This window comes from Fundulus heteroclitus, chromosome 12 (assembly GCF_011125445.2).
Source record: "Fundulus heteroclitus isolate FHET01 chromosome 12, MU-UCD_Fhet_4.1, whole genome shotgun sequence".
Taxonomy (NCBI): domain Eukaryota; kingdom Metazoa; phylum Chordata; class Actinopteri; order Cyprinodontiformes; family Fundulidae; genus Fundulus; species Fundulus heteroclitus.
The window spans coordinates 41,600,009-41,621,918 of NC_046372.1; the positions used below are offsets into that span (position 1 = coordinate 41,600,009).

A 21,910-nucleotide genomic window follows, 5' to 3' on the forward strand; every position below is an offset into this window, starting at 1 on the left:
CCTTCACCTCTTCCCCTCACACGGGGCGACTCGGACCCTGGTCTACTCGCCTTGTGACGTCACCCCCTCCCACGTGCTCCTAGTGGCGGCACTCCACTCCGTAATTTCCTAATGACTTTAACCCTTTCCAAAAGGTCTTAGTCTACCTCTCACTCTCTGGCCCACAACTTCGACCAGCCAGGAGCCTAAAGGCAGAGACATGTCATATAGGCTCCAACTTTATCCTCATATCTCCCCCCCTCGTGAGTAAGTTTGTTTGTTAGCTATAAACAAACAAAACAAAAGTAGCTAAATATTTATGGAGCTGAGTCATTCCGCAGAAATATAAACTCCCTCAACGCGAAACTCTCGACTAAGGAGGAATGTGGTGACATTTTGTGGTAAGTTTGGCTGTTATATTGTAAATATATATGTATATATATTGTTGTTGCTCTTTTTAAAACATCTGTGTTTTTCTATTCTAATGTTTTGCCGTGCATGGCATCATTTATCATCAATAGGCATGTGTAAAATGCGAGGTTTTAACATAAAATACGCGTTTTTCATAATTCTGAATAATAAACGTGAAAGGTTTTGTGCTATTTAGAACTTTGATACAGTGAGCTGACCCGTGCTGAAGCTAAATCCCCATGTGTATTGGCGGTGAAAGTGTTACTTTTGTCACCTGGGGTAATGAGCCGCGTGCCGCCACTCACGGCTCTAACTGGGTTTTGTGTATCCGCGCGCAGATAACAGGCGGTATCCTAATGTAAAATCTGGGGCCGGGGTGTCAGCTTTTATCTCATGGCCTTGTTTCTGTGCGGGTTTCCGTGCCTCCCCCTCCACCCCCCGCAGGGATATCTGTCGGAAAGCACGTGGACCTACTGTAATCATAACAACAGTAGCAGAGGGGAGCTCATTACTGACATGACAGAGGTGGCGTCGCGCGCTCATTACCGACTTCTCCACACGCGCGCAGAACAGACGAGACCACGTGCTCGGTGATTTACTTCTTGTTGTTAAATACCCCAACCGTTGAGTCAGCGTTTCTGCCGCTAGATATTCCCAACGTGTTGGTCCAGAAATCAGTTTTGCGTGAAATTAGCGGAATCCCTCATTGTAACTTTTTTCATTTGTTATGACAATGTTGCAATATATTTTTTTTATCCTATGACGATGTAGTAGTGAACTAAGACAATGGCGTTGTTATAATAGAAGTGAGCAACGCTTCACCGTCCTTAACAGACAAGAGGACACAGGTAAATTCTGCTTGCTTTACTTTGACATTAATTGTTATCGTATAATGCTAAAGCATTTGACTGTTTTATAGAAAATGTCTAATGTAGACATTTGGTTGTTAGCTAACATTAGGTAGCTACTGTAACCTTCACGCAAAGTGTATTGTTTTAATTTCCTCTTAAGTTTAGCTACTGTTTGGTGGTTAGAAATGGGGCCGTCTTTTCAGCCTAGTACTGATGGGCTTCATTTGAAAATGTTGGTTAAAAGTAAAACATTTGTAGCTTAAAATGATGGAAGTGTCGGATTACATCATTGGATACTTGGATATTGGATACAAGTTAGATGAGAGGGAAAACAAACTAACTACAGATTGAAACACCACTACATAAAGCCTTCATATGTTCACATGGGGAAAGATATACGTTGTCAGGTTTTACTCATTTTGTCCCTCGTTTAATCGCTTAGGTTCGGTCAATGGTGGCAATGAAACCTCAGATAATAGGTGTAAAGAATTTAAGTTGAACCTTTTGTTTTCACTAAACAAGACTTGAGTTTTTACGAAAAGCTCAGGTGGTTGTTCCACAGCACAACATAGAAATGATTCCAAAACTTTAGCAAACAAGGAAAACTGGCTTCACTTGCTTGACACCAGACTTTAGAGATAAAACACTGGGCTTTCTTTGTACCGTTCACTTCACTGATGGTTCACTGGAGTGTACGACCCCAGAACAAAGGGTACTGTTCCTGGCATTACCCTATCATCCCCCTCCTTCACTCACGGAGACCTAGCCACCCCTGCCCATGTGTGCTCTGCTAATAGAACACATCAACTTCTCAAACTGTGCACGTAGGTCTGTGTGGCTATGAGCCAACTGGATTCAAAGCCCTGACAGCTGTTTTTTTTTTTTTTTTTTTAACCAGACATTGTCCAGACAGTGGTCCTCAGGGTTTGCGTGTCTGTGAATTGTAATGTGGTTAAAACCAGATGAATACAGTGTAGACTGTGACCAGTGGAGGTTTTGTATCCTCGCATCTTGTGATGGAACAAAATGGCACCGGCGTACCTCTTTATGGTTCATTTAAGTAGAGAATGTCTTTTCTTACTCCTGTCTTTCTATGTGGTCTCTGCACGCTACCAGACGGTACCCAGGCTGGGCAGACAATGCCTTGAAGCTCCAGCCGAGTGCCCAACAACTTGGTGGGTTGCCAGCCTTTCTTCAAAGCGCAGAGATGGAATCCAGGCTCAAAGTTACCGCTCGGATCCTCCAGGGCCCCCCGGGGGACCGGGAACACCGTAATGCTTTCATGTTGTTCTGGAAGACAACATGAACACTAAGCCAACTCTTCTTGTACCGTCCCACACAGTTAAGAAGACCGGGATTTTCTCCAGTTTCCTTTGATTATATAGACTGATATAAGAGCTTTTTCCATCTGCTTGTGTTTTTTTTTTTGGACGGACTGACATTTTGCAGTCGTTGCATTCAAATCCTAGAGCCCCATTTAGACAATACACAGTGTGGATTTTAAAGTCTACGTTTTAAGCAACTGTTTTTATCCATGTGTTTGAGTCTCTGTCCTTTTTAGCTATAGTGAAGCTCAGACAGGGGTGTCATCATGCCCAGGCTGAGGGCTAGACAAGGTCCACCACCTGAAGACACGTGCGAGCTCTCCATGGACGCGGACGAGACTCGTTCTCACTGTTTGCGAATAAAATGTTTGAAAAAGACATCTCCTCTGAGCAAATATATCGAGGCCGAACACCAGCAAGCAGGGCTCTTCTGTCTGTCTTCGGTGGAGGCCATCGCTGATCTCACAGCTGACCTCCAGAAGAGGAAGAGGAAGAAGTGTGGCGCCTGCGTTCCCTGTCTTCGCAAAGAGAACTGTGATACCTGCTCAAACTGTCTGAACCGCAGGACGCGCAAGCAGATCTGCAAGGAGCGCAAATGTGAACAGCTGAAGAAGAGACAGAGTGAGGGCCAAGAGAGTGAGGTATGATGGGCTCTTGGTTTTATCTTTCGAGCTTTATGTAAGTTTTGTCTCCAAGGATGTTGTATTAATGTGCGGGTAGAAAAAAAACAATGTTTTGCCAATTCGGATTTAACTATAATTAACAGCGTTCAAGATGTCATTAGTCATTTATATTAGCAGCAGAGGTGACATGGCATTGTGTTTGTGAGAGAGCAGTTGCTGTGAAACATGGGTTTACATATTTAAAACAACCAAACGATTTGGCACTGTCATTTTAGCCCCATTATTCATTAGAGCATTCATTAGAGAACGAGGCAGAAAAACAACAAAAAAAGTTAACATTTGTCAGGTTATCCGACTAATATGTTTTCAACTTTTAGCTGGAGGCCTTGTAACATTTGGTACTGTGACTGGGGACAGAAACTGATTGGAGAGAGCAGCTTTTCCACTCTGAATAGATAAATTCATCACACACTGTTCCAGGCATCTAACACGTCTTTTCAGGGACGTTCATTAAGAAAAACAAACGTCCGCTTCACAGCTGCTGGTCTTACCGTTTCCAAGTCAGGACCGTTTTTTTTTTCTCAGACTGACTTTACAGACTGAGCCAAAGGCGCTGGTGTGGAAAAGCTAAAGTCCTCCCATTTGTGAGGAAACATGGCAGTCGGACTAAAAATTGCCTTTTACAACTGAAAGTTTTGTATTAGCAAATATAGTAGGTTTTTTTTTCCCTCCTTGTGGCAAACATACAGAACCAGCCTCTGCTTCCATTTAAGGGTGCCAGAGCAGATGGAAGTAATAGTCCTGCCAACTCAAATAGACATGCACAATTTATACCGCACTATAGAACACTGTGTGCACTGCAAACATGGTTTAAAATTATTTAAAAAATCCAATTATATCTGCATGCAGAGCAAATTGATGAATTATATCATTAGTTTAATTTGTGAAATATTATGGTTTTATATTAAGTTTGGGTGTCTTTTTATTTATTGTTTTTAATAGTAGTAGACTGAGGGAAGCATGTTTGCATGGCTGAAACTGCGGGGGCTACCAAACAGCAGCGGTAGAGAATTCCTGCCGTTGCCTGCGCTTTGCCCTTTGACCTCTGCAGTTTCCAATGAGGGTGGGGGTTAACCTTAGGCAGTTTGTGTGTGTGTATGTGTGTGTGCGCGCACGCACATGTGTGTGTGTGTGTATAGGGGTGTAAAGAAACAGAGAGAGAGAGTGCAGCTTCCTAAAGTGTTTCTCTTGTGCTTTAATGGAAGTGTGCATGTGTGCGTATGTGTGTATCTATGGGCGGCAGCATCTTAAACACTGGGGGATGGGCTGTAAAACCAAGGAGGAGGGATAGAGTGTGGATGGTCAGCAGGAAAAACTAGAATACACTACAAAAGCATGTCCAGAGGAGTGAATACAACCTGGCACCGCACGTGTTGATAAACAGCCTGACAAGCACTTTTTCCTCTATACAGTTTACAACACATTTCCAAAATGATAAAGACCTACAGACATCAACCGAGAATAGAAAAAAAATCCTGTCATTTATCTTCCCCAACGTTCACATTTTAAGACCATGAGCTTAATGTATATTTGTCTAAGCCAGTGGTTCTCAAACCTATTATATCAGATACCAACTAACTAAATACAAAGTTTTCAAAGTACCACCAAAGATTTTGATTTAAAAAAAATGTACTCATGTAATAGTGATCCATAAACAGAAAACCTTTATAATCCCAAATATTCAATGTGTCCATTTTGAAATATTTGTTTTCCAAAATCTCTCTTTGCTCTCAACATACTCTTGAAAAACTGTACACAATCTATATGTTGTCCATTAGTAATCTTATCTGCTCAAGTAAATTGCCAACTTTGCTTGACCAAAGAAATTCAACAATCGCCCCATTTTCTTCTTTCATTTACCATATGGACCAAAATCAACAGTGTTTTGTAAAACATTCTCCGAATGATTCCCAAATGTCTCAAAGTACTATAAATAAGTCCATAAATCTGGAACATTGCACAAAACAATGGAACATAGTCTCTCATACAAAGCGAAAGTGACATTTCTGATACTGCAGGATTAAAACCAGACACAAATGCATTAAGTGCAATAGTACAATGTACAATTAGCCATTGCAAGTCGCCAGTATTTTTCTTCAGTGGTGGCTTATGAAGCAATCTCCTTGAAAGTTTTACATCAGACCCAACTTAAAAAAAAGCTTGTCAAGGTGCATCTTATAGCTTTACCTTTTGTAAAGTAGACCTATTATGAAAAAAGAAATATAATATTCCCACTTCCCTTAGCGCTGTCTCACAGGCAGCTGCCTAGTGCTGAAAGCTCTGCATGCAGTCAGAGCAAAGGGAGCAGACAGAAGACCTGCTCCGTTTTCACATTGCCAATGTATAACGCATGCCTAAAGCCGCCCATGATTCCACCCTGGATTATAGAGCAGGATATAAATATAATGTAAATGTGTGTGCCTCTGATTACTGTCTTTTTGGTAAAATTAGATGCATGCAGTGTGGATTCAGGCAATGTATCAACATTCATACATTATCTCATAAGGTCTTGACATTTGTTGCATTTCAATGACATATTACCGACAGTGACGTAACTGCTCAAAAAAATTAAGGGACCACTTAAACAACACAAAGTAACTCCAAGCCAATCACACTTCTGTGAAATCAAACTGTCCACTTAAGAAGCAACACTGATTGACAATCAATTTCACCCTCTGTGTGCAAATGGAATAGACAACTGGTCTATAAATAAAGGAGTGGTTCTGCAGGTGGTGACGTCAGACCACTTCTCACTTCCAATGCTTTCTGGCTGATGTTTTGCTCACTTTTGAATGCTGGTGGGGCTTTCACTCTAGTGGTAGCATGAGACGGAGTCTACAACCTACACAAATAGCTCAGGTAGTGCAGCTCATCCAGGATGGCACATCACTGAGAGCTGTGGCAAGAAGGTTTGCTGTGTCTGTCAGCATAGTGTCCAGAGCATGGAGGCGCTACCAGGGGACAGGCCAGTCCATCAGGAGATGTGGAGGAGGCCGTAGGAGGGCAACAACCCTGCAGCAGGACTGCAAGTCCACCTTTGTGCAAGAAGGAACAGGAGTACTGCTAGACCCCTGCAGAATGACCCCCAGCAGGCCACAAATGTGCATGTCTGCTCAAACGATCAGAAACAGACTCCCTGAGGGAGGTATGAGGGCCTGATGTTCCCAGGTGGGGATATGCTTACAGCCCAACACCGTGCAGGACGTTTGGCATTTGCAGAGAACACCAAGATTGGCTAATTGTGTTCTTCACAGATGAAAGCAGGTTCACACTGAGTACATGTGACAATCTGGAGATGCCATGGAGAACGTTCTGCTGCCTGCAACATTCTCCAGCTTGACTGGTTTGGCAGTGGGTCAGTAATGGTGTGGGGTGACATTTCTTTGGGGGGGCACACAGCCCTCCATGAGCTCGCCACAGGTAGTCTGACTGCCATCAGGTACAGAGATGAGATCCTCAGACCCATTGTGAGACCATATGCTGGTGTGGTTCCTCCTCATGCAAGACTGTGCCAGACCTCATGTGGCTGGAGTGTGTTAGCAGTTCCTGCAAAACGAAGGTAATGGACTTGCCCGCCCATTCCCCAGACCTGAATCTAACTGAGCACATCTGGGACATCATGTCTCGCTCCATCCACCAACTCCACTTTGCACCACAGACTGTCCAGGAGGTGGCGGATGCGTTAGTCCGGGTCTGCGAGAAGATCCCTCAGGAGACCATCCACCACCTCATCTGTGCTATAGGGAGGTCATACAGGCAGGTGGAGGCCCCACACGCTGCAGAGCCACATTTTGACTTGTTTTAAGGACATTACATCAAAGTTGGGTCTGCCTGTAGTTTGTTTTTCCACTTTAGTTTTGAGCGTGGTTCCAAATCCTGATCTCCATGGGTTAATAAATTTGATTTACATTAATGTTCCTTTTATTTTTTGAGCAATAAAGTTAATCATTACAGTTTGTTTCAGATACCCCCCCCCCCCATATACTATATATTTGTTTTACAGAAAAATAAATGTATAGTATAAAATAATTTTTTAAAGTTTTTAAATTTTGACGGGTCCAAAATAAACAAATATTTACTTCTGGTTATAATGCCAAAGTTGGCACAGAAGGATTTTGCACCAATAGGAATAGTAGGTTGAGGTCACATGAGTCGGAGCTCAGGCGTTGCCAGATCGTAGTAGCTCCACGATAGCGCTGAGAAATGGCTTCTTCTCAGCGCTACACTCCTCAGATTCAAGCGGCCCAAAATAAAAGCAAAATGAGGGTGAACATTGCTCAAACTTTTTTGCTGACTTAAGGACATAAGGGGACTCAGAAGTCACACGGAGGTTGCCACTTTAACTTCTACGCTGGTAAGTTAAGTGTTTGCTAGTGCTAACCAAAGGATCTGCCAACTTGCTGGCATCCAATACAACTGAAGGTTGTGCACCATTTGCTGGCTGGGAGGAGTTAATCTTGTCGCTATCTCCTTTAGATAGGACATGAAGGTGGTTAATGTGAGAGAAGAAGTTGCTGAAGATAGGGCTAGATGGAGACGGATGACTCGCCGTGAAAGGTAAAAGCGGAAAGAAGAATCGACATTAAAAGGAGGATTTAAACAATCATTCACCTTCAAAACACTCAACGCTCTCTTAGGCTTTATTCCATTTCCAAACACATTTCCTAAAATCATCAGAATAAACCCACAAATGGAATGATCTGAAAATTATGACCAAAACCGTAAAATCTATCTCTTCTTGCTAAAGAATCTGCATCAAGCTTTTAGAGGTCCAATGTTAATGCACCACCGCGATGGGAGACTCGCTGGCCGAACGGAAACCATATGAGCTGATTGTAATGTCAATATCCAATTCCCTTGCTGTGGTCTGCAGAGCAGGTGAACCCAAGTTTGCAGCTAGGGGAAATCATCCGCCGCCCGACAATTACAACCTGGAAGAAAATAATACTCTGAATCTGAAACCATAGAAATCAATACATTTTCTTATAACGAAAAATGTAACACCCACATGGACTGGAGGTAACTGTGTAGCTATTCTGCTTTGCTGTGAGAGAGAGGTCTGTTTGTAAATGTAACGTTCTGAAAACTGCCTGAAATTTGACATTACTTAAGCTTTAGTGCGGGGAAAAGCCATGTAGATTTGACCGACGCAGTAAAATGCTAACCAACCAATGGGAAGAAGTTGAGCCCTTAAGACACACCCCTCCTCATTTGCATAATGAGGCAGAAATGCATACAGAAATGTAAAAAGGACAGGCAGAAATGTAAAAGCGACAGGCAGAAATAAATAGCATCACAGAAATATATAGGGTAAAAAAATACAAAGGAAGAATAAAACAGACAAAAATATTATAACATGCACAAAAATAAATACTTAAAAAAATAAGTAATTAATAAATAAAGTTGAAGATTATAACGCACAATAAATAAATAAGGTAATTATTACAAAGGCGAATAAAAGAATAAGCTAATTAAAAGAGATATATACATTTATGTCTCACTGTATAATTTAATTTCTACCTACATTTATTAATTTGGTGGCAATTAATTGTATGCTTATTTATTTATTGAGCATTTATTTATTTCTGTATTTATTTTTAGATCTGGAAGACTTGGTCCTCCATACAAATGGAATAGACAACTGGTCTATAAATAAAGGAGTGGTTCTGCAGGTGGTGACGTCAGACCACTTCTCAGTTCCAATGCTTTCTGGCTGATGTTTTGCTCACTTTTGAATGCTAGAGGTGCTTTCGCTCTAGTGGTAGCATGAGACGGAGTCTACAACCTACACAAATAGCTCAGGTAGTGCAGCTCATCCAGGATGGCACATCACTGAGAGCTGTGGCAAGAAGGTTTGCTGTGTCTGTCAGCATAGTGTCCAGAGCATGGAGGCGCTACCAGGAGACAGGCCAGTCCATCAGGAGATGTGGAGGAGGCCGTAGGAGGGCTACAACCCTGCAGCAGGACTGCTACGTCCACCTTTGTGCAAGAAGGAACAGGAGTACTGCTAGAGCCCTGCAGAATGACCCCCAGCAGGCCATAAATGTGCATGTCTGCTCAAACGATCAGAAACAGACTCCTTGAGGGAGGTTTGAGGGCCTGATGTTCCCAGGTGGGGTTATGCTTACAGCCCAACACCGTGCAGGACGTTTGGCATTTGCAGAGAACACCAAGATTGGTTAATTGTGTTTTTCACAGATGAAAGCAGGTTCACACTGAGTACATGTGACAATCTGGAGATGCCACGGAGAACGTTCTGCTGCCTGCAACATTCTCCAGCTTGACTGGTTAGGCAGTGGGTCAGTAATGGTGTGGGGTGACATTTCTTTGGGGGGGCACACAGCCCTCCATGAGCTCGCCACAGGTAGTCTGACTGCCATTAGGTACAGAGATGAGATCCTCAGACCCATTGTGAGACCTTATGCTGGTGTGGTTCCTCCTCATGCAAGACTGTGCCAGACCTCATGTGGCTGGAGTGTGTCAGCAGTTCCTGCAAAACGAAGGTAATGGACCGGCCCGCCCGTTTCCAGACCTGAAACCAACTAAGCACACTGACTTAAAGACATAAAGGGACTCAGAAGCCACACGGAGGTTGCCGCTTTAACTTCTAGACTGGTAAGTTAAGTGTTTGCTAGTGCTAACCAAAGGATCTGCCAACTTGCTGGCATCCAATACAACTGAAGGTTGTGCACCATTTGCTGGCTGGGAGGAGTTAATCTTGTCGCTATCTCCTTTAGATAGGACATGAAGGTGGTTGATGTGAGAGAAGAAGTTGCTGAAGATAGGGCTAGATGGAGACGGATGACTCGCCGTGAAAGGTAAAAGCGGAAAGAAGAATCGACATTAAAAGGAGGATTTAAACAATCATTCACTTCAAAACACTCAACGCTCTTTTAGGCTTTATTCCATTTCCAAACACATTTCCTAAAATCATCAGAATAAACCCACAAATGGAATGATCTGAAAATTATTACCAAAACCGTAAAATCTATCTCTTCTTGCTAAAGAAATGTAATTCTCCTTATAGTGAGCCCATGAATACTGCTTACTTTTTCTCTGTTTAGAACGTCAAACATCCACCAAATCATAAGTCTGAATAATACACTTCAGTGTCCCACTAAAACGTAAATGTAGCTCCAAACATTTCCTGCTTAAATCATATTCTACTAAGTCACCGCCTAAAATCAGGTTATCTGTTGATGCACAGCTTTAAAGTTTACTAGCTAGTTTTCCTTAAAACTATACATAGTTAATTACTTAGTCACTGGAGTATACACATTTAATATGGTTAATGTCATGTTTTTACACTTAACAATAACTTATAATAATGTTCTGGATATGACATCTTAAGCTTCAACCAAAGCTGGACAAAAAGTTTGAGGAAAAAAAGTATACTTTTGCACTCAGTGAGGTTCTATGGGTCAGGACAACATTTCTGTCTCACTCTTTCTTCCAATTAACTTCTTTATCAAAACTGCCACGAGTTTCCTGAGCAAAAACTACGCCATTTTCCCTTTTCTGTCACATCTCTTGCTCCATGGAGATTTAAAGATGAGATTTTAAAGCTACTCCCACAACAATGCACTGATAATCCATATTAAAAAGAAAGCACGGCATCATGCCAGCTGTTTTCCAACCTTCCGATTCATCATTTAAATTGAGCTCCAAGTGTCTGCATCTGTTTTTGAAGTCTATACACTTCAGTGTCCCTTAAACCATCATCAGTCCTTTGTCTCATTAAAACAGCACCGTGTAACTTTTAGCCCCTTCTACTTTTGCAATGTCCAGGTTTAGCGCCCCTGAAGACCACTGGCAACATAGCACTGTCACAAAATTAAACAGTCTCCTTCTGTGTTTTGGGCTGTATTCGAAAATGTCTTTTGAGTAAGGATTCTTTAGCCAAAGCGGAAGTACGTCAGGGGTCGCCATGATAAGTGCTGTCCTAATAGTGCAGTCAGTAAGGAAGGAGATAGGAAAAGGAGCCTGTGTGCTTTCTCTTATAGCTTTTTTTTAGCATAGAATTTTTTTTTTTTTATAAGCCACAACGAAAACAAGCTGATATAAAATTGAAGTAATGAGACTGTAGAAAGTACAGATAATTGCATGAAAATGTAAGGAGTAGAAGTAAAAAGTTGGCTAAGAAATAATTATGCAACTAAAGTATAAATAACTAAAATTTCTACTTAAGTAAGGTAACGAAAAATTTGTACTTAGTTACTTGACACCTCTGCACAGGAATGATCAAAAATGTCCAGAAGAAAAGAGCGTGTACTTTGTTGTTCATTTTCGGAAAGGCTGTAGGCCTGGATTTTGTCATACATGTGCATTTTCGTCGCATAATGGCGAGTTAAAGGCTGTCCAAAATTAGTTTAGCAGTCCAAAGCTCCTTTCCTACCCACAATAGTGTTCTTACGGTTGATCCCAAGAAAGGTCAAGGAACAGGAGTTAGGAGCTATAATTCTTATCTGATCGCAGATCGCTTTAGACCAGCAGATTAAGAAGCCATCAAGTTACCTCTAAAGACAAGGCCACATCACCCCTCTAGATTAAATCCTACATCAGAGAACCAAAAATATGTCTGATCATGTCACATCAGTTGCCTAACAATAACTTTTAAAATTCATACTGTTCTAGTTATTTGTGTATCCATTTTAGCTCCCATTTGTGGTTGGTTTTCATTAGATTTTTCTTTAGTAATCTACGTTATGTATTTGGTTACAAAAAAGTAACAAATAACATGACACAAAAATTAAACGGTGGCTAATCAATGTGTTCTTTGTCATTTTCATGAATCAATGAAATGCATTGACTTTATGCGAACCAGCCCCCAAATAAGCCTCAATTCAGGGCACTGTTTTGCAACCGTGCAGTGTTGCTAGTAGCCTTCACAGACCCTAAATCTGGAAGTGACAGGTCTAGCGCCCCTAGTGGCTAAAAGTTACACTAGTGCTGCTTCATTGTTTGGCATGTTTTGCTATTAGCTTCAATTTCCGGTAGTAATCATTACATTAAATTAACATTATCATTACAATACTCATTAAGTATAAAAGTTGGAAAATCCAGCTGGTTTCTGACTAGAACATGGTTTAGTTGGGTTTGAGTTATTCCCACATCCCATATCTTAGGTTCATTTATCTTCTTTTTGGAATAGTATCCGTTTTAAGCAAAGATTGTTGTGCTTAACCTACTAATGATTTTGGATTTTTGGGCTTGTTAACCTCTGCATTATAGCTTATCTCCTTTGTATGCAAATAGTTGATACCAAAAGTTCCTCAGAATTTCAATAAATCCAATCCTACTGCAATTTGAGGACTTTAGGACTAAATCATCAAGATGTACAGAAAACAAAAAAGGAAATTGACAGAAAGGATACTGGTATGTTCAGAAGTAGAAATCCATCATGTTAACTTTTAGAGAACCTGCTCTATACTCAACTAAAGACGTTATACTGAAGCTGATGTGGAACATGCTTATTTATCCAAAACCAGAAAATCTGAGTTTCTGTTATTGCTCTTCCAGTTTGGCTTGTCTTGTCTGTTTAGAAACTTCAGAAGTGGCTGCAACATGTATAACTTATAGACCGTTATGGAGATGGTACCGTGTAGGTGTCTTTACAGTTTAGTAGCATGCCTTTGCTGCATGATTTCAAGAGATAATCCAATTATACAATTAGAAGAGATTGTATAATTTTACACTGGATTGAAGCATCAAGGACTGGACTTAGTTTTTCATACAACTTTTTCATTTTGGCTTCATTTTTGTTTAGTAAACAATGGCAGCATGTGTGCTTAAGGAGGAATTAATTTATTTTCCCCAGTGATGTAAATTAATAATCCTCATTCCAATAAGTAATGCTTAATTTGCACACATTTTCAAGTCTTCAAAACTTTTGTGCTTTGCTAAGTCAAAAAATGTCAAACAATCAGGCTTGTTTGCATTTGATAAGATTGCATCCATCCAACAAACAGTCCTTCCTAAGATAAATGAAGATGTCTGAAATAAAGGGGAAGTACTGTGTTAACCCCTGTGACAGGAATACTGTACATTTCAGACTACGTTCTTTTTTAGCCCTTTGCCTAATTTGACCCTTAGATAACTAAAAGGTAGAAAATCCATTCATAGTTGCAGTTATTTCAAGATACAAATATTAAAAAACAAAACTAAAATGGAATATGAAAGAAACGGATGTTGGTGCTGCCTCTTTTCTATTTCTCTAGAACCGTGTACTTATGTCAGTGTTTCCATTAGGATTTTTTAAAACCGTGGTGGTGGGCTGTCTGGTGGGGCTCCTGTGCATCTCAAACATTATACATGAAGGCCAAGCTATATTAATGAACTACCGTGATTCAAATGCAACATATGAAGTAATTTACGAATTTCTATACACTGCATACATCAAATTTTACCAAATAAAGACAAGGAAACATAATTCTGCAGTGCATCTACTTTTTGACAGAAAGACTGCAGAGATTCCAAGCATCTCGGGGTGCTTTACTGCTTGTCGTCTGCTTTGTCTGGTGTGTTTTCCAAATAAGATCCATGTGCATGCTTTGTCAGCACACATGGTTCACTTTCTGGCTGCACATGGCTGCAGTGTGAGACTGAATACAAATTACTGGAGAGCCACTGATGACAATGTTTTTGTTAGACAGGCTTTAAGAAAGAACTGACTTTGAAGCTGTAAATTAAACCGTTTTGGGTTTTTTTAAATGGAGAAATTGTTAAAAGTTTTAGAATCTAGACACTTTCCTCATAAAGTTGTGCTGAAGCCAAGGTTTGTTGTTACATCTGAATCCCTTCCCCCATGGTCCTTCCACCTCTGCCCTCTGACATCTGAGTGCATTTAGCAGTTCTTCACTGCTTGCCACCGACATTCTCTCTTTTGCTGTAAAGATTGATCTTGAGCTCACATCAGTTTTAAGTAGTCCCTGAACAAGATTGGTATTTAAGGCTCCATTCAACAATAAGCATGGCGTTGACTGAGTTTCAAAGGGTTTTGCAATTTGTAGAGACCAATTGGTTGTTAGATGTTAGTAGGTTATTTAGCTAGAAAAACACTAAATGAGCTGAGGACTAAAGGTGTCCTATTATGACACATTCCCTTTGTGCGTTTCTGTTTTTAAATTTGGGTCTTTACTGCTTCTAAAAAACGCCTGAACGCTAAAAAGATAAACATCCAGTCATTTTTGACAATAACTAAATGTTTTGTTGGTATCTAAACATGAAATCTCCCTATTATTGCATCATAATTGGTGGCCACTATTATTTCATCTAGCAAACCAAGTGGAGCTCCTTTCGCTTCATTTTTATAAAAGGAACACATCAGCTAGTTTTCCCAATGTACGTGCTGCACAGTGGCTGCAGGAAAGGGCAAATGTTTTCTTGTTGGCTGCAATACACATGTGTCCGTGTACATTCTCCCAGTTATGGAGAACAGAGATGCGTAGCATCATTTTATTTTTGATGGCAATCTCCCAGCCAGGGGCGTTGCCAAGGAAGGACTTTTGAAAACTACCAAGAGTACTCGGCAAGATTTGCCACAAGACTTCTACAGAAGGAAAGTCATGTCCCTACTGTTCATTGGAAATCTACAGACAATGGAGATCTAAATATTTAATGATTTGTCTTGTGTGTGTGTGTGTTTTCCCCCGGCAAGAACCGGATGGAATTTAGCACAAGCTAACTCTACTGATAGCCTACCCTGGCAGACGTCCCTTATTGTTGGGGAAAGTCTCACTTTTAGATGACCACATCACGGGAAAAGCTGTCCCCAGGCATGTCCCTGATTGTTGTGTTTGGTGAAAAATTTAAAAATGTAGTGTGTAGAGTGTTAGCCAGGAAGACGAATCGAGAAGCGAGTTAGCATGTTGCACATAACAGCAGCTGTTACGGTAGCTGGTCCTGCTGTTGAAGGAGCCGAGCGTTTGTCGCCTTTAAAAAAACAATAAATAAAAGAGTGCCAGCTTGTGAAAGTGCGTCGAACTGTCCTGTCCTCGTTGGTTGTGCAGGAGACTCTGACCAGATGGATGTAGTGCTGCAGAGCTCCTCATGGCTCCACACGTGTGTCTGCAGAACAAAATCCACCTGGCGAGAATCAGGTTACTGCTTCTGGGTCTAACTACATCTTTACCATTGTGCATCAGCAGGCAACCATTTTGACGTCTATGAAGTCTGAGTGTAAACTTTGTGTAGTGGGGTGCTGCCAGCTGCAACTTATTTGCATAAAATAAAAACAGTGTATTTTAAATGTGCTCAAAATTAAAAAGAAAATGGGGAGGTGAAATCAATATCTGAGAATGATTTTGTGCAAATAATGTATGGCACCTTTATGGACCTTATGGTATAGCTCATAGACCTATCCTAAATGTTTACAGGAATAATAATAGGTCACCTTTAATGAAGATATATAATGATGCTGTAAGTCTGTATAAATATTTAAGATTTGTCTTTCCACAGTCAGGGATTGACCATTTCAATTTTCATGCTGTAGGGTTAGAAAGAAATAGCAATTCAATGTATAAGATAGATAAGAAACTCCATTATTGTCCCACATTGGGGACATTCTAATGCTCTGCTCCTTTAAGTTTATTTTATGAGTAATAGAAAGCCGTGAAAAATAAAATTCATGTCGGCAAATAATTCAATTCCTTTTTAAAAAGAAAAAAGAAATTCAACATTTTATTGTCAAAAATGCAATAACCTGGCACGTCTATAGTGTACAGCTGAACATTTGTAGCAAAGGATGCATCTGCAGGTAAGATAAAGTTCTAACATTAAAGTGTGAAATGCTCAGCCCTTTCTGCTAGACAACGTCATTACAGAAGTAGCTGCCTTTGTGCTGAAAATGGTCACAAACAAATAAGGTGCACAAAGTGTCACTTGCACATTGCTTTCTGTATTTTTAAAGATATTTTTAACACCAAAAAGCAGGATGTCAGCAAAATAAAATAGAACTCTTGCAGTTTACTTAAGTAACAAGTTACACTCTTCTTGGTCTTCAAAGCACAAAAATGACTAAAATCTGCAAACAAATCCACAGAACAGAACCAGAACCAAACTCTCCTAACTGCACTAACATGAATCATTCTGAAATCTCTAAGCTGGTTTGCAGCAGAACCTGCTCTTAAAGAGGACATATCATACCATAAACTGTTTTTAGTCCTTAAATACATTTTTTGTGTACTTGGAGTCTCTAGGAATGCGGAAAAATTCAATCTAATCTATCCAGGAGCTGGGGAGATTATATTCATTTTTGCAGTAAAGGCACTCTGCCTTGTTATTCCCATCTTCAAACTACAGCCAGATGCTGCTTTGGTTTTGGGTGTCACTCGGTTATACTACAAGGCAGAACAATCTGCTCCCAAATGTCTACGTTCACACTGCAGGGAAATGAGACCCAAATCCGATCTTTTTGCCCATGTGCGACCAAAAATGTTTTGACAAATCACCATATGTGGTGCTAATTCAGATACGTATCGGATATTTTTCAAAGTCTGAACAGTCATGTCGCATTTTACCCGTCTTTCACGTCGCTCACCGTTTATAATAGCTATGCTTTTTTCTTCTTACCTTTCTTCATCTTGCTATGATGTAGTCCTATTATTGTCGGCTCCCATTGCACAACAGTTTTCTAACAGTTTTTCTAATAAAAACACACTTTTTTTTAATGAAACATTATTGAACACTTGTAGAAATAATTGCATTCACCATTACTTGCATAAACGGTGCACTGCTGTTTCACGTCTCCTTCTGTGATCTGCCCATTCTGGTTGCTTTGCGGCCTTCCACCGTTTTTGACAGAAGTCTGATGATGGCTGCATTTAATAGTAGTATGAACGGCCATCTTAGGAATTGAGACCTGCAGTGTGAATATGTCCTGTTGTTTCACAGGAGCATCTGCCACCCTTTCTGTTTAAAACTGATGGTATGATCCTATATCCTCACATGTGATTGACCACACATCCTAGCTGATGAAAAAAGTTCTGCCATGAGCTGAGCTGTGGCTGAGCACAGACAGCAGTGTTTCCACAGCCCCCAGCAGTGCTTTGTTTAAACATCTTGAGCTGTTTATAGCTAAAATTGCTTTAGGTGGGTTGTTAAAATTTGGGCTGCATTTCACATTTGATGGGTTTTTAGGAAATAAGCATAGAAAGATTCTAACAAAATAGTTGCCATTGTGTGGCAGGAAAGCAAAGAACTTCTTGCCCTCATTATATTACTTAATTTAATTTAGAATGTCTAGAATTTGTTGAAGCTGACAGCATTAATAATTAATCGTCATTGGTTGATCAAGTGTCACTGTAAAATGATATTGGTCAATGTCAATTGTAAACGCCCCAAATGAGGTTAAGAGTTCAACTGATCAATTTGAAAATGTTTCATGGTCGTGTGTGAAAGAGAAAGGTTAGATTGAGCTATACTCTGTGAGAAAGAGACATTTTATATTAAGCTAGGTTTACTACTCATGTTGATAACTTTTTTGCAGTTGCTATGACGACATGATTGGGAATGGGCTCTTCCTGTTGTAGGGTATTTGGTTGCCTGATTGCACATTTTGTGGGAAGCCTTTATGTGCGATATTCTTTCTTTGTTTTAGTGCAGTTGAGTGCTAATGCCGTGTTATGTGTGTAATGTTTCTACGCTTTTAGCATGAGTTCAAGAGAGGTCCAGTTTTTTTTTATTAGTTGGACATGTTTTACGCTGTGTTTGGGCTGGAAACTAAGTGAAATTTGTATTATTCCTTTTTTTTAACCTATATTTATCATTGAGTACTCTCAATGAGATCCAAGAACTCATTTTAAGAGGGACCGGTTTTTATAAACAACCAAAAACACAGAAACAAAATTTGATAAACATTAACCATACAAGTAATTAAAATATTCATCCCAAATAAATAAGCCAATAAAATATGACACAAAGACAAGAGCAAGTTAAAGATCGAGCATCAAAGACGTGTTTATATGGGATGCTTATATCGGATAATTAAGTTAAATTAAGTTTTGCAATAAAAGCACTGCTCTCTTTTCTGTTAGGTATAAAGTAATCCTACGCTATCCTCACAGTTTCTGTTGTTTTCTTTGAGCTTCTATTTGCCCCTGACGTCTCCCTCCACAGCTGATAACCACATCTGGCATCCACATATCAGTAGCGTATGTTGTCATTAGTGGAAGTGAGAGCAGTGTGCAACACAAATAACTACCCAGCAGAAACCGTGTGCTGAATAGTAAGCCGGAGTTTGACAAAAGCCTCCAGGCAGATGGTTTACCTTGAGGGATTTTACAAATTGAGGAACTCGACTCATTTGAAGAATCGTTTCAGCCCTGCTTTATTTTCATGATGAGTCCAAGTGTTCTGTGGTTTGTTAGAGAACATTAGTGACCACAGTCTAAATCCCAAGCTGCAAACACCTAATGGGTCCCCGTTCAGTTCATTATCCACAAAGAATACGGCACAGTTGTAACTACAAAGATGTGTAGATGGATGATAACTCTGGAGATGCACTAGAGAGCAGCAGCGCAGTTGGATGAATTTTTTGACAGGACAGCTATAAGTAATGCATGGCATAAATCTGGCTAACAAAGTTACAGCCTCAAAAAGACTTGTCGCTGAGGTGGAGGTGCACCTTCCAGTAAGACAACAACATAAAACACTCAGCCAGAGCTTCCCTTGAATGGTTTAGATCTAAGCGCGGTCCAGACCTAAAGCCAATTGACAATCTGTAGAGACTTGAAAACTGAAGTTCATTTACGGCCTCCATTTATCTGACTGATTTTGAATTATATTGCATGACCTTGAATTATCTGTTTTGGTCAGCAAAATGTGTAAAAGTCTTTAGTTTGTAATTGCTGCAGTTTGGTGTTTCTACTAACTTTTAACTCTGAGTGTAAATCACATTTTCAGATTTTACTTAAGAACTGTGTGTTGTTTTGCAGTAACTTCACAATTTCAAGCTAGATTTAGCAGTTTTTGTTGTAACGCAACAATATGTCAACCTTAAAAGGGTATGAATATCAATAGAGTATTATCTTACCAGAGCTAATTTTAGTTTTTGAATCAGTTACTACTGCAGGCGCGCTGTGCGTAGCTCCGGCTCTGCCCCAGTCCACCTGTAACCAAGCAAAAAGCGGGCAAGCCGCCGCTCTCACTGTCCAGCTCGCCACAATCACGCCTACACACACACACACACACACACACACACACACACACACACACACACACACACACACACACACACACACACACACACACACACACACACACACACACACACACACACACACACACGTGGTCCATCTGACGTCAGAGGAGGGGATTTCCCATGCCATACTAGAGCTTCAGACAGACACCACAAATGCTGCGTCACTGTGCCGCTGCCTTGCTTCACCGTGCCACACTTGAGCTCCCTCCTTCTTTTCGGTTCTCACAGTCTGTCAGCATCTCGCTGTCGGTCTGTCTCGCCTCGATCCACTGTGTCTTCGCCGGCCTCCCTGAACTTATGCTGACTTTCGCCTGTCGCTCAGTGGTTGCTGCTTCTTCGACTCCCCCCTCAGATGTAAACGCTGTTATTCCAATCTAAACGCTGTTTGTCATTGTAAAACTTCCCCATTTCACTTTTAGTGACATTTGTTCTTCGGGGACTTTGATGGAAGGTAGATTCTCGCTGCCGCACCTGATTGCTTCTCTAGCCAAAACAAAATTTCCTGTGCACTTTCTGACTTGCGCTCAACACCGTTGAGAGCGTGTACTCTGTGGTCTGGTGCAAAGATGCAAATTGGAGATGATCTTTCATCTTCAGAATGTAAACATCGTGAAGCCAGGCCTCCTAAAATATGCCCGGTCTGTTTTTCTCACAGACTGTAAAAGAGAGAAAAGAAGTGAGTCCCTGGCATGGTTTCCCCTAAAGATGAAGATTGAGACATGTTTTTCTAGTGTTTACTTTGCAGATCGCAGATATGCGAACGCGGTCCCCGCTGATAACCTGTTAGGACAGCTTCCAAGAGCGTTCATGGGAAATAAGTAGACTATCTGCAGCATTTTGTATTGCCTTTGCGCTCTCTGAGTCAGCATAGAAGGCTTTTTGCTGTGTAATTGTGCTTTTCGCCTGTCAGACCAGTGGTGGTGGTCTCGTCCACAGGGTCTACATGAATGTGTGTGCATGTGTTTGTGTATATGTGGCTTTTACTGTGCAGTCCAGTCCAGTTATTGCAGGCAGCCCTAACACAGATGGTGCACAGCGATACCACATACCAGAGGCATTGTTTAGGGAAGGCCAGTTCGAGGAGATAATTGACAAGCATAGAGAAGCCCCCCACCCCCACCCCCACCATACACACACACGCACACAAATGCAACTCCCACCTACCTTCACTTTGTCTCTTTATGTCAGCCTTTCTTTTATTACACTGCACACACACACAAATACACACACACACACAGAGGGTCTTTTTTATTTAACCTCCTCTTTCGACTATTCCTCTAAACACCCTCGCCTGCTGTCCTTCATTTTCACCCTAGCAGCAGAGCCCAGCCTGGCCTCTGATTGGTGGACAGACCGCCTTTGTGTGCTATCTGTAGTGTGACGTCTCTCGGGTGAGCTCTGTACGTTTATGTGTGTGTGCTTTAGTTCATGAGTGTATATGTTTGTAGAGTGATGAGGGGGGGAGTGGGTGGCTGAGGGGGACATCAGATATGCCAGAGGACAGCAGAAAAAAAAACACTGCATGAGTGGGAGGCAGGAGTGATAGCAGTCACATAGAAAAAAAAATCCCTCATATGTGTGTGTGAGGTAGACCTATTGGCATATGAGCAAGAGAGACAGGGAGGGGGGAAGTGAGAGAGAGAGCAAGCGCATTGAGAGAGCGAGAGAGAGAAAGAGAGAGAGAGCGTGCGTACGAGGGCTCATGTAAAACCAGATTAAAAACACAAGATGGCTTCCTGAATGGGCTGCTGGAACGCAGACGAAAGACAGACTGAGAAGGAAGAGTGGGGAGACGCGGAGAGAGAAGAAAGGGGCAGAGGGGTAAGGGGCGAGGACGAGAGAGGTAGCTGGAGATCCTCTTATGGAGATTCGGTCAGCGGACGGAGGAGTACAAACCGAAGCAGCTCCAAGGCTTGGAGGGTAAATATTTCTCTCTCCAGACTATTTTAGGATTGATAGGTGGGTGGAGGCAAGGAGGGGGGGATGGAGGGGGGGAAATGTGTGTGTGTGTGTGTGTGTGTGTTTGTGTGTGTGTGTGTGTGTAGGCTAGCAGGACTGGGAGGCGTTCGAGACAAAACACATCATTTAACACCGAGACAACCAGGGCAAATGAAAACAACAGAGACATGCTGTGCAACATAAAAAGATGCTTGTGTTTCCATCTATTCCTCCTCCTGTATCCCATTCACTGACACTTGTGCATGCTCTGCTGTAATATTTCCTGTCGCGAAACAAATGTACATCCAAAACCTGCACCAGGGTCTCTATGGAGACATTACATAATTGTTTAAGCAAAAACCGAATCTCATCCACTGTCCCGGCAGCGGTGGAAAATGCCGGCTCACGCTGGGGACAGATCAAAGAAAAGATTTCCGTACATGGCGGCTTTTTTCCCCCTTTTATCCAGGAATGATAGCGTGTTGGCATCATGCAGCTGATTGTGCTTTTACCTAAAACAGTCCC

The 21,910-nt window shown here is 41.3% G+C and overlaps 1 protein-coding gene across 2 annotated transcripts in view; it reads left to right on the forward strand.

Annotated features, from left to right (window-relative positions):
- Nucleotides 1–2,603: 2,603 nt before the first annotated feature.
- The window catches only part of tet3 (tet methylcytosine dioxygenase 3), a 59,591-nt gene continuing 40,284 nt past the window's right edge, over nt 2,604–21,910 (forward strand). Inside the window, exon 1 of one of the 2 annotated variants that reach the window (XM_036144623.1) lies at nt 2,604–3,207. In XM_036144623.1, the coding sequence (XP_036000516.1) occupies nt 2,833–3,207 (375 nt within the window). In that variant the 5' untranslated portion in view covers nt 2,604–2,832. Of the gene's footprint in view, nt 3,208–20,954; nt 21,368–21,910 lie in introns of those variants that run through there. The other variant, XM_012878045.3, reaches the window with a different exon arrangement.